We start from the raw sequence: 22,311 nt of genomic DNA, 5'->3' as shown, positions 1-22,311 counted from the left end.
CCTGCCCCCAATCCCTCCCAGCATCAGAGTCTTTTCCAATGAGTCAACTCTTCACAGGAGGTGGCCAAAGTACTGGAGTTTCAGCTTTAGCATCATTCCTTCCAAAGAAATCCCAGGGCTGATCTCCTTCAGAATGGACTAGTTGGATCTCTTTGCAGTCCAAGGGACTCTCAAGAGTCTTCTCCAACACCACAGTTCAAAAGCATCAGTTCTTTGGCGCTCAGCCTTCTTCACAGTCCAACTCTCACATCCATACATGACTACTGGAAAAACCATAGCCTTGACTAGACAGACCTTTGTTGGCAAAGTAATGTCTCTGCTTTTGAATATGCTATCTAGGTTGGTCATAAGCTAAAGAAATGTGTGTTAAACTGATGAAAATGCAAGTTGTATCAGCTGATTTGGAATGTTTATTTTTTCCATCTCTCTCTACAGAGGCAGGAAGATTGATGGCTTGGTATTATATTACATTTGAGACAGTGAAGAAATTTTGTACAATGAGTGGAAAAGAAACTTTATCAGATCTGGTAAATTAATTTTCACAAGAAAATAAGTATACTGTGATATAGTATAAAATAGTATTGGGGGAAACAACTTATTTGTATATCTCCTGCAATTTAAGAATAAATGAGCAGAAAAGAAAGCATTTCTAGTAGTGCATATATTTTCCTCTTTATTTGCCTTTAATTGTAAAATATGGAATATTACTCCTTAGAATATATTTCCAACAGCATCTTTGTATTAAGGCTAATAAAATTTATATACATACCCGAAGAAAGGGTAGCAGCTACCTTTCAACTTATGTGATAATTCTGATTACCTTGGTAGTGGCTACCAAATATAGTATGTTGAGAAAGATTCCAAGATGGTGTGGCATGATGTATTAGGAAAGTCTGCCATGAATGAAAGACACATGCCTCTTACTTGCAACTCTTCCCTAAATCCTTTGCATCAGGATAACAATAACTGTAGAAAGAGAATAGTATTGGTGATAGGCCAGAAAAAATAACTAATTTTGGAGAAAATGGGAATTAAAAACAGGCTATCCTAAAATATTGCCAGTGGGGTACCTTTGTAGCTACAGCAGTGAATAAAAGCATAGTCATATTTTTGGCACCTGTAACTATATTGCTCCTTCCTTCCTTAACTGGGAATATGAACATGAAACATGACTTTTATATTTATTCTCAAATTTAAACTATTTAAAATATCTAAGTTGATTATTGCAATAAGATCATTATATTGATACTAAAAATTGTACAAAAATTGATGAGTAGAAGGCTTGTATTTTCATGTAAATACTCTTCTAATTTACTTTTTATTGAAGTATAGTTGATTTACAGTGTTGTGTTGAATATTATTCTTAACTGAGAAGAAATCAAGAGTTAACATTAACCCATCTGATTTTGAGTTCTGTAAGTGTAAAAGAGAATTAGAATTAGAAAAGGTGCTAGTTTCATTTTACAGGTGTGAGAACTCAAAGCAGAGTGCTTTGCTCAAAATCATCTGGGAGAATTAGGTAGGTTCTTGAATACAAATTTCTTTATACCAACATCATTCTTTTTCATTAAAAAATTATCCTCAGTAAGTATAACCATTTGCAAACTATAGAAGCCTGAACAATAATATAACAGTAGTAATAGTGGTAGTAATGAAATCTTCATTTATTAAGTGCTTATCATATGGTACATGCTAGGCTGAATATTTTAAATTTCATCTTGTTAATCTTTACAATCTTATTGGTATAGAGCCAGTGTGTAGCAGAGTGTCTGGCATATATAACAGGTGTTTGTAAATATTTGTCAGTGAATGAATGAATCCTTAAAGAGGCAAAATGTGCTAAATGTGATGTCCCAAAGCAGCATTAAAAATAAATAAGTACAGAAAAATAAATGAGAGAAAAGAAGTAAAGAATGGACATAACCAAATGAACAAATGCTGAAATTTTATAGGTCACAATGATAGCCAGCTGCAAGGAATTTCTAGATGTACAATTAAGAATAAATGAAAAGAAAGCATTGAATACTTTGAACAAAGATCCAAATCGGACAACTATCAGGTACAGAAATTAAATGTTTTAAATAATTTTTAAAAAGGTTTCATTCAGCTACAATAAGTAATAATAATAAAAGTTTGCCTTGTTTATTTCCAGATTTCCAATGGAAGGAAGGATTAAAACAAGAGAAATGAAAGTAAATTGGTAAAGAAAATTAATTGTTAAATGTCTTAAAATATTGATTACTTGTCCATGATTCATATTTATGAAGGTATTTTATAAGTTTAAAACATTTTAAATTTGTTTCCTTAATACAAAGAAAGAACATTTACATAAGAATGAGGAGTCAGCATTCAGATGTAAAATTAATTTCTCCAAACTCCCAAGTCTTTAATTTAAAAAGATAACTTGTGAATTTTTAAATCAACAAACACTGAGAGTGTGATCTGTTGAGGCATGGTAGACAATAGAAAGAAGATGTGCTTCTCATCTACAAGAACTTTCAAGTTGGCTTGAATGAGAACCATGTGTATAAAAATAATTGACGGTATGAAAACACATATAGTAAGTGTCTGTAGAACATTAATGATGTTCTGCTGCTGCTGCTGCTAAGTCGCTTCAGTCGTGTCGGACTCTGTGCGACCCCAGAGATGGCAGCCCACCAGGCTCCCCCGTCCATGGGATTCTCCAGGCAAGAGTACTGGAGTGGGGTGCCATTGCCTTGGAAAGACATATTAAAAGAAATAACCTGAGTGAAGGAATGCATATGTGATAATGGGGTGACTGTTATGCCAGCAATGGGAAGTCTGTATAGAGGAGAGTAATTGGAAGAGTAAACTAAAATTACGTTGTAGCTTGTAATGACTTTACTGGGTTTGCAGTCACACGGGCAGTGATACTTTTTCTAGATGCCAAGTGCTTGGTTTTCTATCTTAGTGTTAATCAACTTGATTTAGATCACGTGAGTTCAAGTAAAAATGATTTTTTTTCATGGGGCTCAATAAAACCAGTTGGCCAAAGAATTTCCTTTTGTCTCCTTAGCTAAAGGAAGTCACTCTTTCTCTAGGATACTTCCTAAAGTCTTATTAAACTTTATCTCCCAAATACCTTGACATCTCAGAAACAAACTTCTCACTGTTGTATACTTATTCCTCAGGCAGATCTATAGCTTGGAGGGCAGAAGTTAGTGTTCTGTTTCTTAGCCATATTTCTCTAGAAATTTAAATATCCCTAGAGATCATACAGAACTTAGAGATCATGTACCCAAATCCTCTCATTTTACAAATGAAGTAAGTGATGCCTAGGTAAGTTCTGACTTGCTTGAGGTTATGGTGCTATACTGAGGACAGCTGTAGAATTAGAATCTAGGTCTCTTGAGTGTCACAATGGATTTCTCAATATACCCTGTTGCATTAACTACTGAGTCAAATTAAATCAAGGTATTTTTGCACAAGCATCTTGTTGGGAACACTATATTTGCAATTTTAATGCTTTCACTTACACCTTGCCTTAGATTGGATCATGCATTCTTTTGATTAGGACTGTCAGATTCTTAAAATTCATGACTTTCTAATTATTTCTATATGTATCATAGGGCTTCCCAGGTGGCGCACGTGGTAAAGAACCCACCTGCCAGTGCAGGAGATGTAAGAGATCGGGTTCAATTCCTGAGGGTCAAGAAGATCTCCTGAAGGAGGGCATGGCAGCCCACTCCAGTATTCTTGGCTGGAGAGTCCCATGGACAAAGGAGCCTGGAGGGCTACAGTCCATAGGGTTGCAAAGAGTCGACACAACTGAAGCAACTTGGCACACATGCTCACATATGTATCATAAATTAGCTTCCTTTTGTAATTTTCCACCTTATGTCACTACTTGACTAGGAAGAGTGACTGTCTGGGAGGCATTTGCTTAATCTAAAATGTACAGTCTTTTGGTGGGTAATGAAGGCTAATATTTACCACGTTCATGTCTCTCTCATATTCTTATTACTTTGCTGAATATCAGATCAGTTCTTTTACAGCCAGGTGTTAATCCTCTTAATTTTAAAATTTTATCCTTCAACTTTCTGCCCTTTATCACTGTTTTTTAATTTTTCATAATTCTGATGTCTATCTTCTTCAGGATTAGCTCTGTTTTCTTTGATTGGTATTTGTCAATGAACTTATAGGATGTGTTTCCAAATCAGTGATTTCTTTTCATATTTGTTTCTTCTTATATAATTCTTATATAAATCACCTTTATAATAAATAATGCATAGATTCATTTTTAAAGATTCAAAATTAAAATTTATAAAGCAAAAAATCAGGTCTCCTTTGACCCCCAGAAGTAACTATTATCAGTAGTTTTCTGTGGGTCATTCCAATTTCCTTTCTATTTATTTAGTACATATATATTTAATATGTGCTAATAGACATGTTATGTCTGTATATAAAAAGATTTTACTGTAATTATTGCTCTTGTGATATGAAGATTCTATATCAGTACCTACACATGTTAATCTCATTTATTTTAATACCAATGTATATTTTAACAGCAATGTATTCTAGAGTATGAACATACTGTAATTTTTAACCATTCCTTTATTGATGAAGAGTTAGATGGCTTATAAATTTTTGCTATTACAAATAAGGCTGAAATGAATTTCTTTATATTTATGCCATATTTTTCAAGAATTTCCAGGTGAAAGGATATACATGAGAAGATTTAATATTTAATGCAAATTGCATTCAAAAAGCTTCTCTTATTTACAGTTGTCATCCACAGTGTAAAAAGAATGATTCCATACATCCTCCCAATACTTGTTTTGTATCTTTGAAGTTTTGTTAATCTAATGAGTGAAAAATTATATTAAAAAATTTTCAAATCTGTATTCCTGTCTTTCTGCCTTGCTTTCCCACACTTTCACACTGAGTACATGGCTAGAGCCAAGTGCAAAGGAGACAGAGAAATGTCTTGTTGTTACTGTGCCTTTATTAAAATTAGGATTCTGCTATTAAGATGGAAATAGAAAATGAGTGTTACGTAGATAAAGCAGTCTGCCACATATCCTACGATCATAGGACTTTTCCTATCATCTCTTCTAATACTTTAAAATCATTTGATTTTTATCTGAAGGCTTCTCATAGGTTTGGAGTTAATTTTTATGTGTGATATGAATTAAGAATTTAATTGTATTTCATCCCTGAAAGACAGTCAGGAGTGTTTAATAAATATGTTGTCTTTCTCTCTTTGCTGATTGATTTGGAATGCCATCTTCACATAAACTAAATTCCTAAGGGTGTGATTCTGGACACTTACTGTTAGTCTGTTTATTTTGTTGCTATGACAATACCACATTGCTTTACTTACTACCATTTTATTGCATGTTTTGTTATCTGGTAAGGCAAGTCCATTCTTACTGTTCTTTAAAAAACATTTTGAATATTCCTGCATTTTTCCTCCCTATGAACTTTAGAATCAGTTTGTCAAGATCTAGGAAAAGGCCTTTTGAAATTGGTTTTATAGATTAGTTTGTGGAAGAATTCTTCTTTCTCGGTACTGAAATCTAAAAGTATGATATCTCTAGCCATCTACTCAGATCTTTCTGTGATATTTTATAACTCATCATTTAGGTTTTATATTTCTTCTTTAATTTTTTTTAATTGGAGGCTCATTACTTTACAATATTGTAGTGATTTTTGCCATACATTGATATGAATCGGACATGGGTGTACATGTGTTCCCCATCCTGAGCCTCCCTCCCACCTCCCTCCCCATCTCATCCCTCAGGGTCATCCCAGTGCACCAGCCCTGAGCACCCTGTCTCATGCATCAAACCTGGACTGGCAATCTCTTTCACATATGATAATATACATGTTTCAGTGCCATTCTCTCAAATTATCTCACCCCCGCCTTCTCCCACAGAGTCCAAAAGTCTGTTCCTTACATATGTGTCTCTTTTGCCATCTTGCATATAGAGTCATCGTTACCATCTTTCTAAATTCCATATATATGCATTAATATACTCTCTTTGTGCTTTTCTTTCTTACTTCACTCTGTATAATAGGCTCCAGTTTCATCTATCTCATTAGAACTGATTCAAATGTGTTCTTTTTAATCGCTGAGTAATATTCCATTGTGTATATGTACCACAACTTTCTTATCCATTCATCTGCCAATGGACATCTAGGTTGCTTCCATGTCCATAGCTTTGACTATATGGATCTTTGTCGGCAAAGTGATATCTTTGCTTTTTAACACACTGTCTAGGTTTGTCATAGCTTTCCTGCCAGTGCTTTACAATTTTCAGAAGTTTCACACACATGATTTCGTATAATGCCATAATAATTCTATATTCCTCCTACCCTTATATTGCCCTGCCCCCATCTCTCTCCCCACTGGTAATCACCAGTTTGTTCTTTGGATCCATGAATCTGTTTCTTTTTTTTTTTTGCTTTATTCACTAATTTGTTGTATTTTTTAGATACCACATAAAAGTGATATTATATAATAATTGTCTTTCTCTGTCTGAATTATTTGACTTAGCATGCTGTGCTGTTCTTAGTCGCTCAGTCATGTCCAACTCTTTGCAACTCCATGGACTGTATCCATCCGTCTATTGATGACTCTTAGGTTGCTTCTGTTTGGGGATTGTAAATAATGCTGCTGTGAACACTGGGGTGTATAACCATTTCTAAATAGATGTAACAAAATAATTTTCAGAAGCATATATTGTAGCCAAAAAATAATTAACCTGTTATGTTGTTGTTTAGTCCTGTCTGACTCTTTTGCAACTCCATGGACTGTAGCCTGCTAGGCTTCTCTGTCCATGAGATTTCTGAGGCAGGAATACTGGAGTGGGTTACCATTTCCTTCTCCAGAAGATCTTCCTGGCCCAGTGATCAAATCCATGTCTCCTGCATTGGCAGACAAGTCCTTTTTTACTACTGAACCACCAGGGAAGCCCCAATTAGTCTATAGTTTCAGCTATATACATCCATTCTGAGATGTGAGTTAGTTGCTTCTTTCTATTTTCATATATTGTTTACTAAAAGCAAGCCATGAAATATAACTATTCTACCCTTTGTCTTTGTATACCAGTTTTTGATCTTATAAGAGATCCCCCCCCAGAACATATGAGTCTAATGATTTTAGTTAGAATCTTAGGGGGATTTGCATATCAAGGCCTGGTTAGATAAGTAAACAGATAAAAGAGGTAGCAAAGACCTGAGATACAGTAGTTACAATAGATAATAACTCCTTTTCTCCCCTCTTACCACCACTCAAATTTTTATAGCCAAGCAACTGCTTGTTTCTAATAATCAACTAATAAGCTGCTGCTGCATCGCTTCAGTTGTGTCCGACTCTGTGCAACCCCATAGACTGCAGCCCACCAGGCTCCCCCATCCCTGGGATTCTCCAGGCAAGAACACTGGAGTGGGTTGCCATTTCATTCTCCAATGCAGGAAAGTGAAAAGTGAAAGTGAAGTCGCTCAGTCGTGTCTGACTCTTATTGACCCCATGGACTGCAGCCTAGCAGGCTCCTCTGTCCATGGGATTTTCCAGGCAAGAGTACTGGAGTGGGGTGCCATTGCCTTCTCCGACTAATAAGCTACCAACCTTCAAATGTTGAACAGAATCTTCAGCACCTAACAGGATGCTTTATAAATCAGCAGGCACTTAATAAATATTTGTTGATTATATAAATTGTGTTGTTTTCTATAATACTTATATATAGTAAAGTTCAAAGACAGAGCTGCATTGGAGAAGAATATGAAAACAATTTTAGATGTATTGAGGTGGAAAGAAAAAACAGTCTAAGTGCAAGTGCCCTGTGATCACTTGAAATTTATCAGTCTAGAGATTATAATGAAAGTCTTGAGAAGAAATGAGATTTTTTTTTTGAGAAAAAGAGAGGTTGAGTGAATAAAGAAGAGTAGAGAAATAAGAACTGACTGAGGTTGGGAAGAGGAAGTCAACAATGACTTGCAACAATAATGATAAAAGATACAGAGCTGTATAATGTCACAGAAATCAAGGCAGAGAGGAATTTTAAGAAGACAGACTTCAGCCACTGTGTCAAATATTGTGAGATAGTAACTTTTAAAAAGAAATAATGAAATTTCTTCTTTCCCCAGTCTTATTCAGGCTCAGCTAGGATGCATTCCCATACAAGACTTTGCTTTGACGCAAGATACCGCAAAGATTTTCAGAAATGGCTCACGAATTACAAGATGTATGTTATAGGCTTATTAGATTTTCAGTATTTCCCCAGTAAAATAGTATACTAGATTTAATACTGGAAACTTTTTTTTTTTTTAGGGTTATCAGATTTTGTGGCTACTCAAGAAAAGTTTGCGGTATTATTGAACAGTTTGATTTTAGCTAAATGTTTTAGATGTAAACTTTGGGAAAACTCTCCACATGTATCCAAACAGCTGGAAAAAATTGGTAGGTAATGAGTACAGGTAGGCAGTGTATCAATGTCTGCAATTTATTTTTGTTTTTCACTGTTAGGAAAATTGTTCTATGATGGTAGACCTTTAAGGAAAAGTGTGCCTATGGGCCTAAGTAAGTTACTGTACTTTCCTTCTCTTGAAAATCTGATTTTCATTTTCTTCTGCTTAAAGAATTCATTTGAAATCAATTTGGAAATCTAACAAAAATGAATACTCTTATTTTAAAATTTGTTCTGAAACCAAGAGTGAAATTTTGTTTTAGTAATTAGGTAACTATATTGTGTTCTTTCTTCTACTTTTATGACTATTTGGTTTTGATCTCAATGACAAGGTACAGAGCTAGCAGTCCTGGTCATTCCTAATTCATTACAAAAAATTATGCCACTTATTTGTACCTTTTCCTCTTTTTTCAGTAACATTTCAATGTTAGTACTGATTTTCATAGAGATACTATAAAATTCTGTAGACAAATTTATTTCCTGTTGGGATCTAGCTCAGAACACGAACTGAAAAACTCTAGAGGGTGCTATTTACAAAGACTGGGATATGCCTCAAACACTTTGGAATTTTCCAGTTTGGTGTCTGGCTTTGTGACCCTACTCCTTCTTAGATAGCTAGGACTCCAAAAAGACAGTTGTTTTTTCATGACTGATAGTCTTATTAACTGTATAACTTTATATGCATCTTGGGGACATTAAAATTTTAGATAATGGGTTGCTAAGGGTTCTCTGATTATTCCTTAGAACAAAGATCTCTAACTATTTTGTGAGGAAGTATTACTTTGTATTTCCTTGAAGTTTGAGATCAGTGAGGGAAATCAGTCAGGAGCTGACCAGTCCTGGGAGCTGGGGTGAAGGTGGAGATTGGATCATGAAAGTAAGATCAAAGTAGAAAGTTTCTTGATTAATGGCTCACCTTCCTGTCAGTATATAAGTGGTGGCAAAGCAAATGCCACACCCACTCCACAAATGCAAGATTTCTGAATTAGGGAGGAGGTTACATACAACATTTAGGAAATCACAACTTTCAGAAAAATTTGAACTTAGGTAAATGGTTAATAATATTATAGCACTAAAACACTTATCTTAGAAAAGTAGAAAGGTCTCAAAACAGTGATTTCAGTTTCCATGTTATGAGAAAAAGAGCAAATTAAGCCCAAAGTGGGCAGAAAATAAGAAATAATTTTGAAAGAACATAAATAAATTAAAAACAAAAATATAAATGAAACAGAAACATGATTATTTTAAAATCATTAATACTGTAGTCAGACTGATCAAGAAATAAAGAGAAAAGATACAAATTTCCAATAACAAAAATGTGAGATATAACTATAGATCTTATAGATAACAAAATGATAGAAAGAAAATGTTATAAAACACCTTATATCATTAAATTCCTCAACTTTGATGAAATGGGAAAATTCTTTGAAAACACAAATTGACAGAGTCCACTCAAGAAGAAACAGCATGAGTAGGATATATTTATTAAATAAATTTCTGGTTTAAAACTTACAAAGAAAACCCCATGCATAGAAGGCTACACTGGTGAATTCTACTGAACATTTAAATAAGAAGCGGTATTAATTCTAAACACTTTTTCAGAAATTTTAAAGGGTGGGGGGTGATAGTTCCCAACTCATTCTATGAGGCCAGCATTGCCTTGTTATCAAAACCTAATGAAGACATTCAAGAAAAGGACAGACCAGTAGCTCTTAGTAATATAAATGCATTAATTCTTTATAAAATTTTAACAACTTGGACCAGTGATAAATAAAAGGGGGAACATATCATGGCCAAATGTGGTTTATTCCAGCAATACAAGATGAGTTTACCACTTGATGTCAATCAGTGTAATTTATAATATTAACAAACTAAAAAATACCAGATGGTCATCTCAGTAATGTTAAAAAATTTGACAAGATGCAAAATCCATTTCTAATAAAACTCTCAACAAATTTAAAAAGGAAGGAAATTTCTCAAACTGATGAAGAACATCTATGAAAAACCTATAGCTAACATTATATTTAATAGTGAAAGACTGAATGCTTTACCTCTAAGATCAGGAATGAAATAAGGATGCCCACTGTTACTAAGTCCAGTAAACATTATACTAGAGGTTCTAACCAGTACAATCAGCCAAGAAAAAGAAATAAAAAGGGTACAGTTTAGAAAAGAAAGAAGTATACATGTTTTTATTAATACATGATCAGATGGTCATCTGTGTAGAAAATTCCATGGAAGGTAGGAGAGGTTCAGCATGGTTGAAGGATACAAGGTCAATGTGTAAAAATTAATTTTATTTCTACATACTAGTAAGAAAAAATCAGAAGCTAAAATTAGAAAAACTATGCTTTATTAGTTTTCTACTGCCATTATAACAAATTACCACAAACTTTGTGGCTTAAAGCACCAGAAATTTATTATCTTTAAAGTTCTATAGATTTCTGATGTGGGTCTCACTAGGATAAAATCAAGGTTTGGCAAGGCTGTTTTCCTTAGGGGTGAATCCATTTTCCTGCCTTCAACTTCTAGAGAATACTTGATTCCTTGATCATAGCCCTTTTCCTCTATCTTCAGAGGCAACAGGGATCTTAGATTTGGCAGAGATATCTTAGATACAGTGCAAAAGCACAAACTATAAAAGAAAAAAAGTGGATTTAATCAAAACTTAAAACTTTGCTTTTCATAAAATACTGTTAAAGAAGGAGGAGGAAGAAGAGAAAATAAGCCACCAGACTCTAAGAAAATATCTGCAGAACATATATGTTATGGAGGACTTGTACTTAGAATATATAATAAGACAAACCACTGAATAAAACAGTGGGCAAAAGATTGAAACAAACATCATCAAAGAAGATGTGTGTATGGCAAATAAGTACCTGAGAAGATGTTCAACATCATTAGTCATAAGAGAAATGCAAATTAAAATGACAATGTGATACCAGTACACATCCACACAATTAAAATTAAATTTGTTAATTTAATTATATTTATCAAAATTTTATTAAATTTATTAATTTAATTTAGCACACTTAAAATTATACAGTACACACAGTACACAATTAAAAATTGACAGAGTGCTGGAGAAAATATGGTTCAACTGGAACTCTCACTGTGGAAATGTAAAATGTTAAAACCACTTTGAAAAACCATTTGATTATTTCTTTAAAAGTTCAGCATAAACCTACCATGCCACGTGGTCCTGTCATGGTTAGGTACCCAAGAGAAATAAAACCATGTAGACACACAATTCTAGTAACAAAGACATTTGAAAACAGCCTAAATATCCATGAACAGGCAAATGGAAATTAGTGTTATATCCCATGGTATGAATATATATACTCGGCAATAAAAAGACATGAAGTGTTGACACAAATAACAACATGGATGAATCTTACAATATAATCATACAGAGTAGAAGAAGCCAGACTAATTACATTTAAATGAAAGACTAGAAAATAGAATAGTAGTAGAAAGCAGATCAGTGGTTGCTTAGGGACAGTGTGGGAAGGGCAGGACAAATTACAAAGGGGCACAAGAAAACTTTTAGAGGCAATAGTATTGTTTATTAGCTTGGTTATAGTGATAGTTTTTCATAACAAACACATGAAATCACATGTCAAGTTTATTGTAAATCAGTTATATTCAGTCAATAAAATTGTAAAAATGAAAAAGTATTCACTCACCAAATGAGCAAAAACTAAAGTCTTGTGGGGAGATAAAATAAGGTTATGAACATGCTCATGCAGTGTTGGTTGGAGCTTAAGTCTAACGGTGTCAATTAAATTGCACAATCTTTTTAAAACAGCTGTTTCACTAACAGTTAAATTTATAGAAATATTTCCACAAAGGTACAAATATAAATTTGTACAAAGGTACAAATTATTTACCATTGCATAATCTTAAATGATCATGGCATCTGGTACCATCACTTCATGGGAAATAGATGGGGCAACAGTGGAAACAGTGGCAGACTTTATTTTTTTGGGCTCCAAAATCAATGCAGATGGTGACTGCAGCCATGAAATTAAAAGACACTTACTCCTTGGAAGGAAAGTTATGACCAACCTAGATAGCATATTCAAAAGCAGAGACATTACTTTGCCAACAAAGATCCGTCTAGTCAAGGCTATGGTTTTTCCTGTGGTCATGTATGGATATGAGAATTGGACTGTGAAGAAGGCTGAGCGCCGAAGAATTGATGCGTTTGAACTGTGGTGTTGGAGAAGACTCTTGAGAGTCCCTTGGACTGCAAGGAGTCCAACCAGTCCATTCTGAAGGAGATCAGCCCTGGGATTTCTTTGGAAGGAATGATGCTGAAGCTGAAACTCCAGTACCTTGGCCACCTCATGCGAAGAGTTGACTCATTGGAAAGGACTCTGATGCTGGGAGGGATTGGGGGCAGGAGGAGAAGGGGACGACAGAGGATGAGATGGCTGGATGGCATCACTGACTCGATGGACGTGAGTCTGAGTGAACTCTGGGAGTTGGTGATGGACAGGGAGGCCTGGTGTGCTGCGATTCATGGGGTCGAAAAGAGTCGGACACGACTGAGCGACTGAACTGAACTGAATCTTAAATGCTCACCAGTAGCAAAATGATTAAAGTATCAATTATCCATAAAAATGATTATTAATAAAATTTCACTATATTTGAAGAAGTCAGTCTTTCTGACTTTCTAGAATATTGTCAGTCTGGGCATCAGTTGCATTCTATCCCTTCCAAATTGTTGAACACAAACATGTTTTTCACACTTCCTCAGTACAGCTGAACAGAAAGAAACAAATATTGCCCAGCAAAATTCATGCAATAGAGAAGTGAGAGAATCCAAACAAAAAAGTAAATTGAGCATCAGGAAAAAATAATGAATACAAGTTGATTTTCAACAGTGTTTATCAGCTAAAAATTAAAACTCAGGAAAGGTTTTAAGGGAAAATTGAAATTAAAATTAAGGAATTAAGAATACTAGGAGTTGTGTCTTAGGAATGAGTAAGAGAAATTCTCAAAAATAGTCAGCTTTGAGTAAAGAAAGGAGTATCATACCCTGCCCAGTAATATATATTCCTTAAACAAGCTTGTACTACTTTGGAAATTTATACTTCTGACAATATTTTCTATTTGAGGATTTGGCTAAATTCATTCATGTGAGTATAAGAATTAAAAATTACAGTTTCTTAAATGCATGAAGAAAGAGAAAATGTACAAAGGCAGAAGAGCTCTTTGTGTTTAAGAGCTCTTTCTGTTTAAGGAGCAAAATTAAAGTTGATGTGGCTGCAGTATAGTCAGCAAGAGGGGAATGGCAAGAAATTAAATTGGAGAGGTAGGCTGTGGTCAAGTCACTAGGTAAGAGAGTTTTAAATTGCCACTTTATTCTAAATGCAATGGAAAGACATTGGAAATTTTAGGCAGAAGAGTAAAATTATCTAAATTAGTACAGCAACAGAGAGAGAACTCAATTTCTAAGACAAATGCTCAGAGAGCCATAGCTTCATAAAGTAATATTCCATCCCTGAATCATGTTGCCTTTAAAAAAAAAAAAACACGAGTATAACCATAAATGTTTCTTGGTACTTGCTCTGTGGATGACATAAGGTAAAACTAAGGGGTTGAGACATCACGTGAATCAAAGAATTCCTCTTTATTTTATAAAGCATATGCGTGTTCTATTTGAGTTTGAAAAAATAAATATGAACAACCAAATAATGTCACAGACCAATCAATCCAATTGAGACTATCTTTTTAAAACTTTAAAAATCATTAGTCTGCTCTCAGATTTTATAGTAATGTAGATGTTAAATATTTAAGTGTAGATTTAGTTTAAAACGTATTATTTAAAAACTACTATTTGATTAATTTTCCACAGGTATAACATTATCAAATGCTATGGTAAATGCAGGTTTGACTTCCTTTAAAAAAATAGAAGAAACAGATGCAAGGGAACTTGAGCTGGTATTTAATATTTAATTATTCCTAATGTTACTTGAATTCTGTATACATTTCAAAGCCTGACATTTATATCTTTATTTCTACTAAAAAAATGATTTTCCCCATCATAGTCATTAAAATGCCTGACATTTATATCTTTATTTCTACTAAAAAAATGATTTTCCCCATCATAGTCATTATATATTTTTAATTTAAAATTTTGGGTAATAAGTGTATTAAAACTATTAACTCTAAAAGATATTTTACTAAAAGAGTTTTTAGTGTTATAGTAAGAATATAATGATATAAGTATGTTGTTTTAGATTTTAAATAGACATCCCCCTTTTGGAACTCAGATAAAAGAAACAGTGATGTATCTACCAAAATATGAACTTGAAGTGGAACAGGTAAATATTTTCTATTTTTCATATGTTTTGATTTTCAGGAATAAAGCTACCCATAGCTGATTTGGAACTGAGTATAAGTAGTAAGGTTATTTTTAACACATTTTATGCCTATCCTTTTTTAAAGATTACAAGATATAGTGATACCATGGCAGAAATATTAGTGACTGTTATATTAAGAAACTTTGAACAGCTACAAACTAAAAGAACAGCATCAAATTCTCACTATGTCACCTTGATCATAGGTGATGCAGATAATCAACTGGTTTTTAAGCACAAAATTATGTAAGTATGAAATTTCTGTTTATTTTATTTTAAAGCATGTATTATAAAAGAAAAATTCTGCTGAAGAAAAGAGTAGTAAAATAATGGTGGGGTCAATTAAATTACATTTTCCTGATTCTATAATGGGACATAGGAAATTGTCTATTAAAGAAGGTATTAATATTAGGTCTGTTTTAGATTATTTAGTACTCAAATTAACAAAGTATAAAGTCATTGGTTTGAAACAAGTAATAGATGACCTTTAGGAGTAGCTCTAATTCAGTATTGCTGAACTTTCTTATTTTGTTGCTTTTCTCCTATAATTCATGACCTTATTACTCTTTGAGTGCAATCTTCAAAATATGTTTTCTATTTCTGTATTAAAATTTAACTGCTAGAGCCACTGTAGGATCCAGGCAACCAGATCCAATAGATGAAGGAGATACCTTGCCTTATATTTTGTTCTGTAGCATATCATTCTATAATTTTCACTTCAGCCTTTTTTCTGATACTCTTATATATTTTCTCCCAGGGGTGTCATAAGCAAATTCTGAGGATAATAGTTGTAGCTGCAACTAATACTTTTTGAGCACTTAGTAAGTTCCAGGTATTGAACTGTTTAATCATTATGAAGGTAGTCTATAGCAAAAACTAGATTCGAAGCCCAGCATTCTGACTCCAGAGTCTATGCTCCTAAGCATATAATATACCTATGAGTTCAGGATGGTACTAACTGAAATGGGAATCTACTAACTGTTGCCAGTGTACTGGAAGATACTTTCCTAAAACACCCCATGCAAGGATCCTAAAGAGATATGCTTTTCACTGATAATTACTCTCCTGCAACTAGCCTTAATACACTTACAGAGAATATATAATTATATAAATCTTTATTCTCTGTGACAAGTAAATCTAATGACTTTGACTATAGAAGGCTAAAATAAGTTCAATCACAGAATTGACTGCTGGTGATATGATGTTATTAGGTACAAACTATTTCATATCATTTAAAAAATACTCAAAGTTCTCACAAATCCATGTAACTTATGTATAGCCATTTAAAAGTGGTAGTGATTTAAGGGCAAGATCATAGGTTATCAAGAACAACTATATGTACAGGTGGGCTTGAAGTGATTGTGTGCAACTTAGAACCAGCTGTTGGGTGAACATATAGTTAAGTAAATTATGGAAATGGTAGCTCCATTGAAATTCCATTTTCCCTATCCAAAGAACTTGGGGAAAGTAGTTTTCAGAAACTGACTTAAGTTTACTACCAGATGCGATATACCTTAGTATCAATTAGCCCTTGACAATTAATTTATTATTTCATTTAACATTCAAGATCACAATTTAAGTGACACATTGCTTTTTTCAGGGATTCTGTTTTGCTAAAAGCTGGAAATTGGGCTAAAAAGTTTGATGTGAGGAGAGCTCTTAAATCTGAAAATCTTAGCATAAATCTAATTAGTTCAGAATATGGTAAGTTCATTGAAATAATGAATACATGAATGTAAAAAATATGATAGCACTTAAAAATTTCCTTTATGTAAACAGAAAACATAAGTGATATTGTATAAAAATAATTTAAGTAAAATGAATAATTTTAAAGGAAGTTTCATGTATTTGGGTATGTAAAGATAATGTAGACTAGGATAATAAAATTAAATTTTCGTCTGTTCATTTATAGACATTTTCTTTTTTAAGGTAAATTTCAATTATTGTAGGAACATTGATTTTTATTTTTATGAAAGATGTGTACTTTTTCACTTGTTATACTTTTCTAAAGTTTCTTTAAAACATTTTTATTTCCTGAACTTGTTAGACTTTTTAGTTCAACAAAGTATAAAATATAAGAGGTATAAAAATAAATAAATGGTCTCATGCATGAATATATATGACTTAAGCATTTGTATGCTTTTTTTTCTTTTTCCAGTTGGACTTGATATACAGCGCAAATTTACAGTCTTTTACTCAGGACCGAAGAGATTTGGAAATCAAATAATTATACAAAAAAAATCAGAAACAGAGATTTCCCATTCTGAACATTCAGATAGATCTACTGTAGCAGGCCCCAAAAAAGGTAAATAGCTGTGTTTATTCCTATTTTGCATTAAAGCAAATATAAGGCTGGGGATGGTATCATCAGTATAGTATTGCTTCATTTAGATTGTGGATACTCTGGAATTAGATGTTTCAGTTCAGTTCAGTTCAGTCACTCAGTCGTGTCCGACTCTTTGCGACCCCATGAATTGCAGCACGCCAGGCCTCCCTGTCCATCACCAACTCCCGGAGTTCACTCAGACTCACGTCCATCGAGTCAGTGATGCCATCCAGCCATCTCATCCTCTGTTGTCCCCTTCTCCTCCTGCCCCCAATCCCTCTCAGCATTAGATGTTTAGGCTTTCTAATAATTGCATTAATAATATATAGTAGGAATTCTTATAGTTAGTATTTGTCAAATTGGGGTGATTTTTTATTTCTCCATCAGTTTTGAATGAGATCCTTGCCGGGTACAGTAATCTTGGTTGTAGGTTTTTCCCTTTCAGTTCTTTAAATATATCCTGCCATTCCCTCTGGCCTGCAGAGTTTCTGTTGAAAGATCAGCTGTTAAATGTATGGGGTTTCCCTTGTATGTTACTTGTTGCTTTTCCCTTGCTGCTTTTACTATTCTATCTTTGTTAGTTTGATTGGTATGTGTCTTAGCGTGTTTGTCCTTGGTTTTATCCTATATGGGACTCTTTGCCCCTCTTGGACTTGACTGATTATTTTCTTTTCTACGTTGGGGAAATTTTCAACTATAATCTCTTCAAAATTTTCTCATACCCTTTCTTTTTCTCTTCTTCTTCTGGGACCCCTATAATTCGAATAGTGGTGCATTTGATATTGTCCCAGAAGTCTCCGAGACTATCCTCAGTTCTTTTCATTCTTTTTGCTTTATTCTGCTCTTCAGAAGTTATTTCCATCATTTTATCTTCCAGCTCACTGATTCATTCTTCTGCTTCAGGTATTCTGCTATTGATTCCATCTAGAGTATTTAATTTCAGTAATTGTAGTATTTGTCTCTGTATGTTTATTCTTTAATTCTTCTATGTCTTTGTTAATTGATTCTTGCATTTTCTCCATTCTGTTTTTGAGATTTTTGATCATCTTTACTGTCATTATTCTGAATTCTTTTTCAGGTAATTTTTGTATTTCCTCTTTATTTGGACTTCTGTGTTTCTAGTTTGTTCCTTCATTTGTGTAGTATTTCTCTGCCTTTTCAATATTTTTTTTAAATTTATTGTGTTTGAGGTCTCCTTTTCCCAGGCCTCAAGGTTGAATTTTTTCTTCCTTTTGGTTCTGCCCTCCTAAGGTTGATCCAGTGGTTTGTGTAAGCTTTGTATAGGGTGAGATTTGTGCTGAGTTTTTTGTTGTTGTTGTTTTTCCTCTGATGGGCAAGGCTGAGTAAGGTGGTAATCCTGTCTGCTGATGATTGGGTTTGTATTTTTGTTTTGTTTGTTGTTTAAATGAGATATCCTTCACAGGGTGCTACTGGTGGTTGGGTGATGCCAGGTCTTGTATTCAGGTGGTGTCCTTTGTGTGAGTTCTAACTATTTGATACTCCCTAGGGTTAGTTCTCTGGTAGTCTAGGTCTTAGAGACAGTGCTCCCACTCCAAAGGCTCAGGGCTTGATCTTGAGCTGTAGAGATAACCTTCACCATTCATGGCCACATAGAGGCTGGCCTTCACCCATTGGATGGCCACCACATGCAGGCCCACAGGGATTAGATTGAAGAGGGTGTAGTCGCTGTTTTCGTCCTTGGTCCCATCGACAGTACCATCTGGGTACATCCTCAGGAAATATCCCTGCTGGCTGAATACCATCGTCACAATTCCTTTCAGCTGAGGTTCACTTAGCCTGCTGCTGGACCTCAGGCTCCTTCCAAAGAGACACTGCAGCATTTGTACTCCTTTCTTCAAAGAAAGCTCAAAAATCTTCTGCGGTGATTTTTGGCGAAAAAAATTGACTAGTTTTTATATATGTTTCCCCTTTTCATACCCACTCCATTCTTATGGCCATGTTAGGGAGAGAGTAAGTGATATACAAGAATTAACAGATTTGATAAGACAAAGCAGGTGACAACTTTTTTTTCTTTATTATGGGACATTCAAATAGAGATTCAAATAAACATTCAAATAGAGAGTAGAAAGAAGTGTATATGTACCCATCATCCACCTTAAACAGTTCTCAGCTCAGGGTTCATATTTCCCCTTGTATTTTTTTGAAGAAAATCAGATATTATATTATTTCCTCCATAAATGTTTTAGTATATATTTGTAAGGATTTAAGAAAAAATAACTGTATTACATAAAAAACTGCTGCTGCTGCTAAGTAACTTCAGTCGTGTCCAACTCTGTGCAACCCCAGAGATGGCAGCCCACCAGGCTCCGCCATCCCTGGGATTCTCCAAGAGCACTTCAGTTCAGTTCAGTCGCTCAGTCGTGTCCAACTCTTTGCACTAATGGTAACTAATTATTTTCCAATACTGAGTTAATGTTCAAATTGTTGATTACTCATAAATATCATAGATATATCATCTTGATACCATCTAGATATACCAGATTGGCTCCTGAATCCTTTTGCTATGTCCTTAGTAGTTTTGATCGCTTTCATGCTGTATGGGATGATATGATGTTCTAGGCTTACCTTTTATAATTCCAGCCTCAGACCTGTAATAAGCCTTTTCTCCAAAGATCCCTGGTTTCTTTTCATGATAAATAATTTGTGTGCTTGAGGAGCTCATTGCCATTGAGAGATTATCTCTTACCTTTTTCCATGCACAGAATTATTAAATATGTGATTTTTTGTTTTTAAAGACAAAATACATAATTTATTTATAGTTAAATGTCCAAATAAAATTCAGAGCTATAGTATTTATCCTTAAAGTCAATGGTCTATACTCAGTGATCTGTATCTCCTTTCTGCCATGCTGAGAAATTTGATTCTCAATGATTACAAAAATGATAGAATGCTACTAATCTTCTTTATTCTATATTATACACACAATTAGTTGTTATTTATCAAGTTAACAGCACCAAACTGCACTTTTTTTGGCTGCATCACACAGTTTGTGGAATCAGCCATTCACTATGTTTTCCTGACAAAGCAAAAAGCAAACCCTTGCTGGTGGAATATAATGTAGTCCAAAATCTGTAGATATAATGTCTGCCATACAATAAGAACTTACGAAACCTGCAAAGAGGCAGGACCATATGACTCATAATTAACTATATAAGAAAATGAAACAGGCCTGTAGGTGATTCAAATGGTAGAGTTGGCATTTAAAGATTATAAAACAACTGTGACTAATATTTTCAAGAAAATAGGGGGAGGAAATATACAAAATTAATGAAATGATGGAAATTTTCACCAGAAAATTGGAATTCCTAGAGATTTAAATGAACTTTCTAGAACTGAAAAATGTAGTATCTTAAGTGAAGAACTCATTAGGTAGGTTTAATATTAGTTTGGATATGTTCAAACACAGGATTTATGAACTGTTAGATATATCAATAGAAAATATTCAAATGGAAGCCCAGAGATAAGAGAACAGAAAGAACACAAAACAGTATAATACTCAAAATGCTAACATATGCATAAAGTCTGAGTAGAGAAAGAATGGGACAAATGCAGTATTCAAAGAGACAGGCTGAGAACATTCCAAAACAGTGAAAGACATCAATCTACAGATTCAGAATTTCAGCAAGCCCAAGAAGAGATAAATACACAGAAGACCACATAAGACTGAAAATGAAGAGGTAAAACATGAATTAACAATATCAAGAATGAAAAAGGTGATATCATTACAGATCGTATAGGCATAAAAAATCTGCTAAGATATTATAAATAACTTTACCAATAAATTTGACATGATTTAGGTAAAAAGGAACAAATACCTTAAGAAGAAATCTTACCAAAACTGACAGAAGAAAGAAAATCTGAGTAGTCTTGACACTAATAATAAAACTGAAGAAATTTAAAAAGATCTTTACATAAAGAAATCCTGAGGTTCAGATGACTGCATTTTCTTATATAGTTAATTATGAGTCATATGGTCCTGCCTCTTTGCAGGTTTCATAAGTTCTTATTGTATGGCAGACATTATATCTACAGATTCTGGATTATGTTATATTCCACCATACAAGAGATGTGGCTATGCCCCCTGGATCAGGAAGATCCCTTGGAATAAGAAATAGCAACTCACTACTATTCTTGCCTGGAAAATTCCATGGACAGAGGAGCCTAGTGGGGTACAGTCCATGGGGTCACAAAGAGTCAGACATGACTGAGCACACAGAACAGCACAGCAATGTAAAACTTACCCAAACGTTTTTATAAAAAATGAATATTTTCTAATGTTTTAATTTTCAAAAGCCAGCATGACTTTGACTTCAAAACTTGGCAAGGACATTAAAAGAAAAAGAAATTGTTCAAACTATTAGCAAGTGGAATCTAGCTACATATTTAAAAAGCATAATACAGTACAGTTAAGTATAGCTTATGCTACCTGTGCAAGAAAGCCTTAGCATTTAAAAATGGATCAATATAATTCTTACATTAACAGGGAAAAAAAAAAACATGTGATCCTTTTTATGGATGTCAAAAAAAGGTTGACAAAAATCCAGTGTTTTTATTAAAAATATATAGTAAATGTTATACACAATATTGAAATATTTTTTAAACTTTCTTATTTAAATGGAGAATGATGAAATGGTCTTCTCTATTACTACTTCTTTTTAATATTGTGATAAAAGCCCTAGTCAGTACAACTATTTAGAAAAAGAAATATAAGGGATAAGGATTGGGAAGGAAGAAGTAAACTATCTTTACTTGAAAGCAACATGATTATGTACCTAGAAAATATAAAAGACTCTGTGGACACACTATTAAAATTAGTATATAAATTTAGAAACATCACTGGATACAGAGTCAATGTTAAAAACTTCCCATCAAAAAAGAATAAAATGCTTAATAAATTTGACAAAATGTTAAATTTTGTTGACAGTGCAAGATGTGAGCACTGCAAACTATAAAACAGCATTGGAAGAAATTAAAAAGAAAGATACATGTGCCCCGACGTTCACAAAAAAAAAAAAAAGTTTCATAAGCGTGAGGTTTATTTCCAACTTTTTATGTTTACTATGGGGTTCAGTGGCTATAAGTCATTCATATTGAATCAGTTCTAAAAAAGGATGCTTCAGGTTTCCTCGAAATACATAAGAAGCTTAAGAATCTAGTAAAAAAA

At 33.8% G+C, this 22,311-nt stretch overlaps 1 protein-coding gene across 1 annotated transcript in view; it reads left to right on the top strand.

The window, feature by feature from the left end:
- The window catches only part of HFM1 (HFM1, ATP-dependent DNA helicase homolog (S. cerevisiae)), a 110,446-nt gene that overhangs the window by 51,159 nt on the left and 36,976 nt on the right, over positions 1-22,311 (top strand). The window contains exons 20-29 of the mRNA XM_010860419.1: positions 436-527; positions 1,953-2,059; positions 2,153-2,200; positions 8,113-8,210; positions 8,297-8,425; positions 14,296-14,381; positions 14,681-14,764; positions 14,889-15,046; positions 16,401-16,504; positions 16,959-17,105. Coding sequence (XP_010858721.1) covers positions 436-527; positions 1,953-2,059; positions 2,153-2,200; positions 8,113-8,210; positions 8,297-8,425; positions 14,296-14,381; positions 14,681-14,764; positions 14,889-15,046; positions 16,401-16,504; positions 16,959-17,105 — 1,053 coding nt within the window. The remainder of the gene's footprint in view (positions 1-435; positions 528-1,952; positions 2,060-2,152; positions 2,201-8,112; positions 8,211-8,296; positions 8,426-14,295; positions 14,382-14,680; positions 14,765-14,888; positions 15,047-16,400; positions 16,505-16,958; positions 17,106-22,311) is intronic.

This window comes from Bison bison, unplaced genomic scaffold (genome assembly GCF_000754665.1).
Source record: "Bison bison bison isolate TAMUID 2011002044 unplaced genomic scaffold, Bison_UMD1.0 scf7180017864466, whole genome shotgun sequence".
Classification (NCBI taxonomy): Eukaryota; Metazoa; Chordata; class Mammalia; order Artiodactyla; family Bovidae; genus Bison; species Bison bison.
Note: the sequence above shows the minus strand (reverse complement) of the source record. Positions and strands in the feature narration are given on the sequence as shown.